The sequence below is a fragment of the Pomacea canaliculata genome, linkage group LG9 (genome assembly GCF_003073045.1).
Source record: "Pomacea canaliculata isolate SZHN2017 linkage group LG9, ASM307304v1, whole genome shotgun sequence".
Taxonomy (NCBI): domain Eukaryota; kingdom Metazoa; phylum Mollusca; class Gastropoda; order Architaenioglossa; family Ampullariidae; genus Pomacea; species Pomacea canaliculata.
Genome location: NC_037598.1, coordinates 13,409,320 through 13,422,660, shown reverse-complemented (window position 1 = coordinate 13,422,660; position 13,341 = coordinate 13,409,320). Strand labels below are relative to the sequence as shown.

The following is a 13,341-nucleotide window of genomic DNA, read 5'->3' as shown; positions in this document are numbered from 1 at the left end:
AGAAACGGCAAAATTAAGCAATGGCTGACTTAATGGAGCTGACAAAAGATAGAGTAAAGGAAACAGCTTAGCAAAAGATCAAACAATGTCAAGACCATGTCACGGCTCGGGTGGCTTAACTCACGCCAGACAAATGCGCGTTCTTTCAAAACACAACAAAACGATTGCCGGAGGCTCCCCAATTCTCCAAATCACACATCTTTCTCTCGTGTTCTTCTTTACAACTTTGAAACAGCAATACAATGTCATAAGCAATAACAGAAAAAAGATGTCATACCTCGTCTAGGCGAGGTTAATCCAAAAACGGGCCAGTGCCGCGCCGCATCTTGCGTGGATCGACACTGTACCCTAGTCTACTGTACACAAATCTCAACGCGGGAGATTTACAACTCGTGACTCGGGCACATCTTCTTCTTCCGGTATCCCAGGCCTGAGTAATTTTTCACAACTCGTTCCCGGCAAAATCTACTGGTGAGCTGTGTTCACGAAACACTTATTGTCAAAGTTAACCCTTTCCTATCTAATGTTTTCATTCACTCAGCCATACATTCAAAATACATTTTTAGTCCTTGAGTCGCAATAGGGTTAAATAGTCTGAAAAACACTGGAGGCACGGACTGGTCTGTGACAGGCCAGTAGGAAAAAGGGAGCTCAGAGAGAAGAACTGGGAGATAAACCAAGAAGTGAAGAAGAGTGCAAGAGGTGACAAGAACATTTCGCATACAGAATGGCAGAAGGGGATGACAAGCAGCTGGGCGAAATAACACAAATAGACTATACGAATTTACAAGAATTCTGTAAGGAAGGAAAATACCAATAACGAATAAGAATGGCAGCGTCATCACCACGAATGCAGAACAAAGATTTCGCTGGGTGGAACATTTTGATGAAATACCTAACCAACCCCCACCAACAACCACTTTGGACATTGCCCCAGCGGCCAAACAGCTCCAAATAAACACCAACCCACCAAACAAGGCAGAAATCATTAAAGCCATCATGTCTTTTAATTCCGGCTAGGTGGCAGGCCCAGATGGCATTCCTGCAGAAGCACCCAAGGCAGACCCAACAGCCGCAGCGGAGATGCTACACACTCTGCTGCAGAAAATGTGGAACAGGAGCAAGTTCCAGCAGGCTGGAAGCTTGGCAACCTAGTAAAGCTACCCAAAAATAGTCGACCTGACCCAGTGCACCATTTGACCTAGGATCACGCTATTGTCCATTCCTACTAAGGTGCTAACCAGAATCATCCTGGAGAGACTGGAGAATGCCCTAGACAAGAGATTGGGCAAGGACGGGCAGGTTTTCGCCATGGTAAATCATGCACAGGCTGCGACTTATTATTGAATGGCAGTCGCCACTATGCATGACATTTGTGGATTTTGAGAACGCTTTAGACAGGGAAACAATCTGGAAGTTGACGCAGCACTACGGATTTCCTCCAAAGTTCATTGCCGTCATTCAGCAGTTGTATGATAACTCGACATGCCAGGTGATCCACAACGGACAGCTGACAACCCCTTCGAAGTGAGGACTGGTGAGGCAAGGTTGTACGTTCTCGCCGACAATCTGTCTGATCGTCATAGACAGGGTCATGAGAAGAACCTCTAACAGCAACACGGGCGTTCAGAGGACCTTCGCCAGGCATTTTGAGGATCTAGACTTTGCGGATGATATGAGCGTGTTGTCCCACAAGCAACAACACGCACAGACAAAGCTCACTCGGATCTCAGAAGAAGCTGCGATCGAAGCGACTTCAGCATATCTAAGGCCGACTTCACTTGTATCACGAGACCGGGTCATGTCAAGAGGGCAAGACTCGGGAGGAAGGACGCTTGAGTTAGAGAACCTTGAGCAACGGGGCGAATTTAGTGACGAAGAACTGTCAGGACTGCCTGCTGTCGCCGTGGAAATCAAAAGGCTACGTGACCAGGGCTTGCACTACCTGTGAGAGGTAGACGTTCGAGGCCAAGGCCAGAAAACGTCGTTCTCAAGGGAGGAGAACGTCTGCTGGGTTCGCCACACTCTATGGAGTCGGAAAACTTGGACTTTGGCGACTTTGGAGATGGTGTTTGTTCAGCGACTGTAAGTCGCATTGCAGTTGTCGAAGACACCACGTGTATCTCCCTGGACAGGGACAGGCTCGACTCTGTGTCACCGGGAGAGCTTTCGTCGCTCTCTGACGAGGTTGGCAGATCGGACAGAAAGGACGACGGACAGGCGGAAGCAACACTTCGAGGGAAAGTCATAAGAGTGCCATGACTGTCGGCTGAAGCATTGGTCTCCATCCAACCATCCTTGTGAACCCACAATAGCAAGAACAGCTTTAACATCAGAGCTTAGTTGATGTGCATGTGAGCGCGAATGACAGAGATAGAGGTAACAGCACTGGAATAGTGGAAGTACGATAGCATTGGGACTCCCCTAGACGAGTCTTTACATCCTAACTATTTGTAAAAGCCGGCCGACAATTTAACAAGACAAGCTCTGGGCTGGAACCCAAAGGGGCGGCACAGGGTTGGGACCCAGACAGACATAGAGATCACCTTGAGACCGATGATGGAATACTTGTCAAGGCACCCTGTCGTGCAGGCAGAAGGCCCGGTGGATTGTACTTTTGGTACAGAGGGCGCAGAATTGAAAGTCACTGTCGCTAACTAATCAGGGATACATTCAGCTTAAAACATTCTCCCTTCCCCTTCTACCCCGTTCGTTTTGCTGCCCTATGCTCCTCGAGGAGTAACAAGGAACAAACCACTTAACCCCCTAGGCCTAGTGTATAGTCAATAACTGTAGGACAGCTATTGCCCTTGTGGATAAATAAAATTGCAATGCATAGATGCCATTCACTGTCCTGATTCATCAATGGAAGTAAATATCTTGATTGTGATAACTTTTGTGTATTCTCTGTCTTTACTAAACAGTGTGTGTGTGCTCACATAACTTTTTACTTCTCTAATTCCCACTACCTTTCAATTTTTCTTACCCCCTCCTTCCTTTTCTGTTGACTTTTGAACCAATCTTCTTTGCTTCCTCTGCTTTTTTTATTTATTTATTTTTTTTTTTTACATGAGTAGGTTATTAGCCAAAATCAAACCCCTCAACCTGGAGGGCCAGGGTGCAACATTTTAGTCTGGCCTCTTCCCTGACAGACCTGTTTGGCTTGGTTAGACCTGCCAGGAGTACAAGGCTCCTGCCGGCATCGCTCTGTTGATCGACAAGATGCGCAAGCCACCACAACACTAGAAGGTAAGTTGCACCAACTGATGGTGGACTGCACTGTTGCAAGAAGTATAATTTCTCTGATTCTTCTATGGTTTAGTATAGTCAACCACTATTTCATGCCAATAAGCACAGAGACAATAACATTTAATCAAGTCAATTCCTTATTCATTGAATGAAATATTTAATTGTCCAATTTATTAGAAACAAATCATTTTAAAAAGAATTTTTGCTTAGGCAGATATAACCCACATTTTCAAAAATCAAAAACGTGATATCGGAGGAAAAGAAAGTATGAACGATTTATTTCAGGGCCATTCTCTGATTGATGAGGAGAGAACAAACCATGATAAAATAATTAATATTACACACAGTAAATAACATTTTAAACTAGCTGACAAGGAAAAGTAATTATGCATTGACCATGCATAATTATCCAATCTTGAAATCATTCTATAGCAAGACTTTCTAAATTTAGATGCAGAAAGATACATAATGACAAATCATTATGGTACTTTTGTCTGCTGAAGCAATCAATATACTAAATTTTTATAAATTTGACAGAGTGTAAAATTTCATTTTGTTTATGTAAAAAAAAAAAAAATTAATGCTTGAAACGCCATTCTCACTTTTGCCATAATACTCTGAAAATGACTGCTAAATTCGTTGATAAGTTGTAACACATTTCAACATGTCGTATGCATGGTAAAAGGAGAATCACCACTGTTAATATGGCTATTTCAAGCCTGCCACCTACACACAATTAATCTTTCTGTCAAATGTAATAAAAATATTTACATTTTCAACACCCTGATTTATCCAAACAAAACCAAATCCAATGGAGAAAATATTCATTTCAACAATAGATACTCAATTTGCTCAATGGGATTCAGATCTGTAGAGCAGGCTGGCCAATGAACTTTTGGAACACTTAATAATAAGAATGTAGACAATATTAAGATGACCACTCGACTACCCGGTAGTGTGGTGGTTAAAACACTCACTTGTCATCACTGCAGTGAGTGGCTCACTGAATAGCTTAAAATTCAAAAAGTGAACCAAACACTATTTCAGTAAATTCATCATAAAAAAGAAAGGCACATGTTACCAGTAAAACAAGCATCAACATAATGAGTGATGATCACAGCTCAAATCATGCAGGCAAAAAAGTTTAAGCACAGGTGAGATGAAAAGGGACATGCTAACTGCCAAGTAATTAAAATATATTAACTGGCTTGCTTCTGTGGGTTAAAGTAACTGGATGCAAGGTGTGAATGTGGCTTGTATGTATGCTACAAAAAAAAAGAGTACATTGCTAAAAAAAGAATTACATTACACCATTATTGGTTCAAAAATGTAGCAATGAATTCATAAAGACATCATGGAGGTTGGTTGTAGCAATGCTTTGAAACAAAATAAACATGGTATCATCCCTTAAATACCTCTATGCTATCAATAAATATATCAATTGTCCACTTTAGTACACTAAGTAAAAGGTCAAACACTTATGGCAAAAAGTGTTCTTCCTCCTCCTCCTCCTCCTCGTCTTCATCAGATTCTGATTCGATATCTGAGTTAAATTCCCTAATCACATCTATTAATTCCTCGTTGTCATCAGAATCTGGCTGGCAAGTGAAGGCTGAAGATGACAGTCGGTTGGAGACTGAGTAGTCAATGCTGACTTTCGAAAATCCTGGCTGCTCGTTAAATTTCGCATGCAGATCCCTTAGCTGGCATTCCACTTTATGTTTACTTACAGACTTAACATGGTTTAGGGCACATTCATATCGACTGACTAAGTCTGATGGCTGACATAATAACACATTTTGCTCCAGCAGCCACTGCTGTAAAAGGCAAATGTCATAAATTATTCGCTGTTCCTCTTCTTTCCCACGATCGTAGTCTGCTGCACAATTGGCTGCCCTCACTTGCTCTGAGTTCAGTTCTGGTGCTATATGAGTGTACAGAGCTGACTCTGGGTCTCTAAATTCAGCTGGTGAAATGTTTGGAAATGCATTTTTTAAAGACCCAATGACAGACTGCAGCTGAGTGTTTGTTGTCCGCAGCTTCTTCGCAATTTTCTGGGCAATTTTTTGTCCATCTGTAACATGAAAGATATTGGATTTTTAATTTCAAATGTGACAATTACCATTAAATATTAATGGAACCAAATTGTGAATCCACAGGCACTGCTTGAAAAGCAGAAAAGTATTTTGCAAAATGACACTTGTATTCCAACCTAATATTCACTTGGGATTTTGATAATGTTAGAGATGAAACAAATGCCTTTTCATAGTAATCCAGTGAAAAGTGGCATACACAGAGGACAGGCATCAGTCAGACATGAGATATTAACCTCTCATACCTAATCCTCTCAAAGTGAAGGCAAGCACTGTACCATGGGACTGTCTTTTCCCAAAATACTAACCCAACACAGTAACCATTTCAAGGAAAGGAATAAATTACACACCAGCATAGCGTCTCTTTAGTCCCAGCAGTTGCTGCCGCTCAGCTGACAGCTTCCTCGCTTTCTCAAGCAGAGAATCAGAGGTAGAGCTTTCTGCAAAAATGACAAATAATGTCGACTTATATTCAGCTTTTAACTTATCATATTTTACTTAACACAAAAACAACTAAGAAGTGTTATTGTACAATACTCGTAGGAATGCTGGTTATAATCTTGCTAATAAAACTTCAGCACTGCACATGGTAGGCTCTAACTACAAATCAACAGGTGCATCCATCTATTTACAAACCTTACGACAAAAGCACCCACCTTTAATTATATGAAGACAAGCTTTATATATTTTTAAACTACTAAAAACATTCATCTATTATAAGTCAACAATGCATTAGCTGCCTGTAACACCTTTCCATACTATGACTGTGTTGCACATGAACATATAGGCTCATTTTGCTAAGATTTACCGTGCAACATAACACAGTATTATACTTTTTTTAAAGTTTCTTCACAGTGAGTGGTGATATAATACCTCTATGACCACTGGTTGTTGATATAGTATCCTTCAGCTTGTGCAGCCATTCTGCAGCAGTTCCTCTATCTGAAAACAAATGTCTGATGCATTACCACCACTCTTGGAAAGACTACTACAAATATTACTTCTGAGTGTTGATTAACTTTGTCCAGAGATTATATCCAACAAACTCATCTTTACAAGAAGTGGGCTTGGAACCAACATGAAATGAATAAAACAGCACAGGCATATAGACATGGAGAGGGTTTTGCATATTCTCTTTGATGCTTTGTGGAACTAGAAATATAAACTACACCCTTACACTTGCTTTCAACCTCATGGATAATCTCTTTGGCTTTTGCCTGCGTGTCCCTTGCCTTTTTGAGTCTTACAGACAGTGTGTCAGCTACAGAAGACACAAAAGTAAAAAGGTTCTCATTACGGTAATTTGGACAACATGTCAAAAACTTCCCCAAAAGCACTCAAAATACATGGTAAATATATACGATTCAAAAAATTAAAAGGAGATCTAGCAAAAGGAAAATTTATTGCATGCGCTTATTTTCTGTACTTCAAGTTTTCGCATTAGTTTCTTTTGAGATACTTAGCAGTTATACAGAATTACCTAATGACACAAAAATCCTCCTGGCATAGTGTAGCAGAGCACTGCTTAGTAGATCTTGCCTGTTGGGCAAAGTCATTTCTTTACTCCACGCAAATCTGCGGAGGAAAGACCATAAGCGTTCCATAGCTTCACCATCTATTAATCCTGTGCCCTCGCAAAAGCGCTGTCCTTTTGTCATCTACAACAGCAAGAAACATATGACATTCATCATACAAAGCACTGCAAGTGATACTGCAAGCTACATGTATCAGTAATATTCTAAAAAAATATATAAGATTAACCAAAAAAAGTCTTCAGTCTTTTCGTCTGGAAAGAAACTTGCAATGTAGTTACTTTAAAGCAAGACAAGATTATGCACAAGCCTTGTCTTAACGTGAAAAGGAAGAGTCTAACACAGCTTGATAATGTTAACTTCATAAGGCTTACCTGACACTGTGTTATATGTGCAAAGCTGTGAAACACAGGAACAACAAATCTAAATTTTTCAGACAGCTGTCCAAATAGTTGAGAATGCTTCTGTTGAAGACAAATGAAACAGAGAAAATTACCTTTGAGAGTTAGTTTTATGTAGAGTCACAAATCAGACTGATTCCACTGTCACAATCATACTCTTTTAACTATAAAGAAATACGGCATATCCAATAAAGTACTGATTGAAATTTCACTCAGAGATTAATGCAGAGTATGTCATTCTTCAATTGTCTAGACTCATAGGCACTCATCTAATGTAATCCTTGTTTTGACAGTTGACAATAAAACTTTTGCCAAAAAAATATAAGCCCATCACACCTATCCACTGCACAACCACAGCTACATGAACATAAAAAGAAAAGAACAATGTATGTACTCTTAACTTACATATGGCACAATGTTTTGTCGCTTAATTATTGGATAACCTTCACTCTAGTACTTATAGGAGCCACCCAGCTACTGTAGTACCTAGATTATTTCACACAATAAGTAGCCTGTTTACATTAGAATGCATGCAAAAATTAGACATTTAGTGCAGTCTCACATCATACAGGTGGATCACTTACTGTTATATGAGCCTGCAGTGAGCAGGCAACATCATACATCACAATTTGCTTTGTACTAGCTGTGCAAAGCTGCTCTGCAGCAATTTGTTGTAAAATATATACAGGATACCCAAATCTGGAATGATTAAAAAAAAAACACTTTTCATCAAATTGATTTCTTGTCTCACATTTAGTAGCAACTCCACATTCGGAGACTAATCAGACTATGATATCTACTAAATTTATTTATTAAGTTTATTACCTCTCTCCATGCTGCATATTCACAAAATGCAGAGGGAAACCATGTTGACACACAGCACCAAACACTCCTCTGATGTCCAGTTTTGCATTTTTGTTTTTTGACCTGACAAGATCACCTGCTTGAAAATTTGAACATTCCTGCAATGAAAGTAGTCACTCATAGTCAATAACTTCCATTTGCATAAAAGCACATATACAAATATATTGCACTAAAGAGTAATTTAAGAAATACAAAGAATATAAGATTATAGTGCACACCGAAGATTTGCTACTTGATTTCGATGTTGCCTCATGATGAGTGTTGACAAAGTTTCTGACATCATCATCTGGACAAAACACACTAAATCTAGCATGTTCAAGTCCAGGTCCAAATCCAGAATTCATCTTGTGCACAAGCCCAAAATTAGCGTCCATCGAGATAACACGTCTCTCTGGCTTCTGTGAAAAAACAGACCATAATCTTATTGTTACTGTTAGTATTACACATGTGTACCACATTTTACACGTTTTTTAATGATGTAAACAAAAGTGTATTTGCATCATGAAATAGAAGATATGTTTTTGAAAAATCTTCTCATTATCAGTAGGCATTAGACAATGTTAATAAATTTTCTTTATATCAAAACATCAAGAAACTGATGTGCATAGATTAGGCATATCTTAAACAGCTTAAATTGCCACCATGTGAAAATATTATGTACAAATAAAGTGTAAATATACTTTTGTGGGTGTTTTTGTTTGCAGAATACAGCAACTGTGTTTAAATATTTCTTAAAATGCCAAATCATTAACCCTTACAACATACCAGGCTACATATTGGGCACTTCTTGCCCAGTAATTCGTGGGCATGAGCTGTTTCAAGGCACAACACCTGATGATGGTGAAATTCTATAATTGTGTTACCTGCAATAAACCATTAAACAAACATATAAAATATCATTTTCACAATCCACTTATTCTGTCCATACTTTCCAAATAATGTAAACTGAAATTATTGGCTTATAACTCTTATAATTAAACTATATTTACATCCATAAAATGAAACTGTCGCACTTCTTGACTACAGGTCTAGTGGCACTGATACAGTTCTCTATGGAGTCAGTAAGCAATATGCCATGAGTAGTTTCTTGCAAGTTAGACTTGTTGGACAACGTATGATGATATGTTTACCAAATGTCTTGTGCATGTTTCTGTAATCCCTGCTGTGACAACATATGATGATGTGTTTACCAAGTCTTGTACATGTTGCTGTTGTCATGCTGTGACAAAATATGATAGCATGTTTACCCAGTGCCTTATACAGGTTTCTGTAGTCCCTGCTGTGACTGTGCAGAAATGTTGTCCTCCGCTGCAATGCATTACAAAATTTCTGCAGAGACATTTGCCCTTCTAGTTGTAGCATTCTGCATAGCTCCATTAGTTTCATGCAGAATGCTGTCTCTGGCTTCTTCGGAGTTGATGGCCATAACCCATTTCTAACTAACGTTACAGCTTCCGGCTCACACTCACAAAACTGCATTTTGATTGTGTGATCTCTGCCTATAATAATAAAGGGAAAAACATAAAAAAGTGCTTTTCGTATTTGATACTGTTCTACCCTTACAGAAATATTATGCAACATATTCTCATTGTTCAAAAATACTGCCTACTTCTTTTATGTCCTCACTACATGTTAAACTACAGCATAAGGTAATTCAGTAAAGTAAATATTCTTACCTTTCAGAATTGTAAGTTAAAGCTGGTTAGAGCTTTCATTTATAAAATAAAAATAAAAGTAAACATAGGAAAAAAAAATTTATAAATCTTTACACCAAAAAGTGACAATAGGTTATACATAATAATATAAAGTCTGGCAAAGCAGACAGCCCTGTAAGCAGATGTCACATGCGAAGAAAAAGAATTGCATGCTCAAGATGAAAGCAAAACCCAGGGCAGCTAGCCGTCACTGGTGACAGTGTTGAAGTGTGAACATTTATTCACATTTAACATCTATTAAGTAACATTTATTCACAATCTTGTTTGTTTTGGTGAAGCAAGGTTCGTCCATAATGTGATATTTTGAATGCATGACAATAAAATGTGAAAAAAATTTAAGAGAAATGCATGGGTAAACTCTGTTTTTCTAGAAAACATAATAATCTTGCATATGTACCTTGTGCATCAAAAACTGTAATCTGACGGTAGTAGAGCTTGTCACACTGGTGCTCAGACAAAATGGTTGTTTCTCTTAACACAGGTGCAAACAATGATGCATCCTGACAATACAATAGCAAATTTTAATGTAAGCTTGCAGCATTTAAGTCTATAAATATGCCATAATCAAATTATGGAATTCATTTCAGTTTCAAACCTCATCAAAAGTGCATTCCATGAGACTGTAATGCATAATGGTGTATCAGTTATTACATTAACTAAGTCTTACCACATTTCAGATTCCTTTCAGTTGATTTTCTGAACCACGTGCTTATATAAATAGAGAATATATATTGAGAGAGAATATATTTTCAAATTGCCAGTCCCATGGTGTATATTTACATTTACATAACAATCTAAAACATTATAAAAAATATCTATCCACAAATGTTGTGAACTGTACTTACTTCTTTCCAACTGTATGTCTGATGATACAGCACCAAACAATGGATCTTCTCATCACAAGCCTTGCAATAAAGGCTTCTAGGTCCACAGTCAGGACACCAGATAATCTCTGGGACCTGTGTACAGCCACAGAAGCTGCACTTTTTTGTGGCAGGACTGAATCCTTCAATGTGGACACGAACAAGACCTGCTCGCAGATCTTTCCAGCCCTCAGCCTCAGACACTTTTTTCTTCTTGTGATTGCTGACTCCAGCTACATCTGATGAATCTATCCATGGTACATGTAATGCTTAAGAGTCTGACTTTCAATCAATATTAGAAACTAAGATAGTTAACTACATCTGATAACAAAGTTTATCATTCTAATGTTCCATGCACTTTAATCTCCTTTTCTATATTAAAAAGCATGTATTTTTACAGAAACGTTCATGTAGGTTATCCAGCATCTCTCTTTCTATATATAAATACATATGTCTTTATATTTTAACACACAAAAAAACGAAGGGGTATAAATAAAAACATACATCATCATACTTTTCAAACATGAAATGCATATATTTACACTGTGTCCAGTTGAAAACTAATTTCACATTTTCTGTAGTCATGTCAAAAGGTCTTGTAAGAATTGGATAGAATTTTCCAATACATACTGCTATCTAGAAGAATATCCTGGAAGGTGGCACATTCCTCCCGTTGATGGGTGCTTAAACGTCCACTTTGCCCCTGTTGAAGAGTTCTATTTTCCTCCGTACAAGCCCTAACAGCCTGCGAGGAAAATCGTACCCTACGCTGACGAACATGCCCGCGTTTATCCATATAGGAAATATATCCACCTGGATACCACTTTCTTGGCCGTGGCATAGTTGATTCACTGCAAGCGTCTTCATAAAATAGTAAAAGAGAGAAAAACGAGATCAATACCACAAAGTAAACAATTTGAGTGGCAAGACACGGCCTAATACAAATCACATTTGCTTATTTATGAAATGTATTGTAGCATGACCACCACATTAATTTCAGTTATAATGTATAGCTATCAACTCTTTATAAACGCTTACTATTCCTATTTCATGTACGATACTCAATACAGACGTTATGAACGCTTCTATGTACATGTGGGAGATATACAATCTTAATGACAACAGTTCTAAGAACGAAGTGCATTTCCATCAAGCTGATGTAACATTGCTGGAATCGAAACTGCTCTCTGACAATACATAAGCATTAAAAAAAAAATACCTACAAAGTAAGAAAGCAACTGCTTATGACGAAGTTAATAATCGAGTACACACACGTGGACGCACCGAGACTAATGGAAGAGCTCCCAACAGGGAGACACGTATTAGTGGGGTTCTCGTTTTCATTAGCTTTGACATTAATTCTTCTTGGTGATATTATACATGTTTTATCTATTTGTATGATTTATTTCTTAATTTTACTTTTCTAAATAACCAGTTTTTGGTTTTGTTTCTTTTTCTTTTGTTTTAAGGAGAGAACATCGAAATGACTCCTCCCTTACAGAAAAATACTTCCTAACTTTGTACCAGAAGAAAATCGAACCTTAAAAGACTAAGGATAACAATATAATATTATAGTGCATACAATATATAATTTCCCCACGTTTCTTTCTGCTTTTGTGATCCGCCTCTATACTTTTTAGAAAGCATTCTGGACGTGTTTTGGAACTCTTTGGAAAAGGAAATCAAATGACACTGACTGACGTCCCCCCACCTCTACTCCTCATCAAAATAAAAACAACACAGACTTTCACATATTAAAAAACTCCACAAAGCTCTTTAGACATTTTTTTTCTCTTTATTATAAATATAAGCACTTCTCCCAGTGCTATAGCCTGTGTTGTTGACCCTTCGTTACACGATGCAAGCACGTATAGGAATTCTGTCAATTTCGTGTTTGCCGATGTGTTTAATCCTTTTGCTGATTAATTCTGCTTTTGTAAAACGTCTGCTGCATTTTTAAAAAGAATTAAAAATCAAATATTCTGTCGTTCGATCCTTGATTCGACCTTTACTAGTCGGGTTTTCGAAAAGGAAAACAAATCGACAGGGAATGACGCCCTGGCATTAATTCGCTATACGGTACATCGTCACCGAAGCAACCTTTCCATACCAACAAATCCACAAAGCTTTGTGTGCACATTTTCCTATTTCATTATTTACAAAAATAATTGACAAAAATAAAAGATTTTCTCAATGCTATAGGCTGTGAGTTGACCCTTCGGTAATCGACAGTAAGCAAATATACGTATGGTCGATTCGATCGATCGTGTTTCCCTAATTTTCTTCCCTGTTCCTTCTGCTTTCATACTACATCTGTTAACTTTATAAAAGGCATTTTAAAATCGTATTTACTGTCGTTCTATCTTGAATTCGGCGTTTTTCATCGTACTCTAAATGACTAAATATTGTAGTCATTCGTGAGACGATGCGGCTGAGTAGGTGGGTTGCCGGCATCCGTTGCCCATTGCGCGCAATGGAGTTCGGCTCAGCCGAGGTCGCGAGAACGAAAACTGTTTGGACTGAGTCAGGGTCGCATCGGGTGGATGATGATGATGATGATGATGATGATGATGATGATGATGATGATGATGATGATGGGTGGGTGATGGATGACTGATTATGAA

General features: G+C 38.4%; 1 protein-coding gene across 2 annotated transcripts; it reads right to left on the bottom strand.

Moving 5' to 3' along the window:
* Window positions 1-3,684: 3,684 nt before the first annotated feature.
* LOC112572667 lies at window positions 3,685-13,291 on the bottom strand. Of its 2 annotated transcripts, none has more exons than XM_025252460.1 (15): window positions 13,070-13,291; window positions 11,348-11,578; window positions 10,700-10,965; window positions 10,252-10,354; window positions 9,387-9,638; window positions 8,905-9,002; window positions 8,358-8,537; window positions 8,101-8,237; window positions 7,860-7,974; window positions 7,249-7,338; window positions 6,823-7,000; window positions 6,520-6,603; window positions 6,216-6,284; window positions 5,693-5,782; window positions 3,685-5,323 (listed from the first exon to the last, which is right to left on the bottom strand). In XM_025252460.1, exons 2-15 carry the CDS (start codon window positions 11,556-11,558, stop codon window positions 4,728-4,730), a joined length of 2,469 nt encoding a protein of 822 aa, XP_025108245.1. In that variant the 5' UTR covers window positions 11,559-11,578; window positions 13,070-13,291; the 3' UTR covers window positions 3,685-4,727. The 2 variants fall into 2 exon arrangements, with proteins under 2 accessions (XP_025108245.1, XP_025108243.1); XM_025252458.1 differs by lacking the exon at window positions 13,070-13,291 and adding an exon at window positions 11,941-12,115.
* Between the last annotated feature and the right edge of the window lie 50 nt (window positions 13,292-13,341).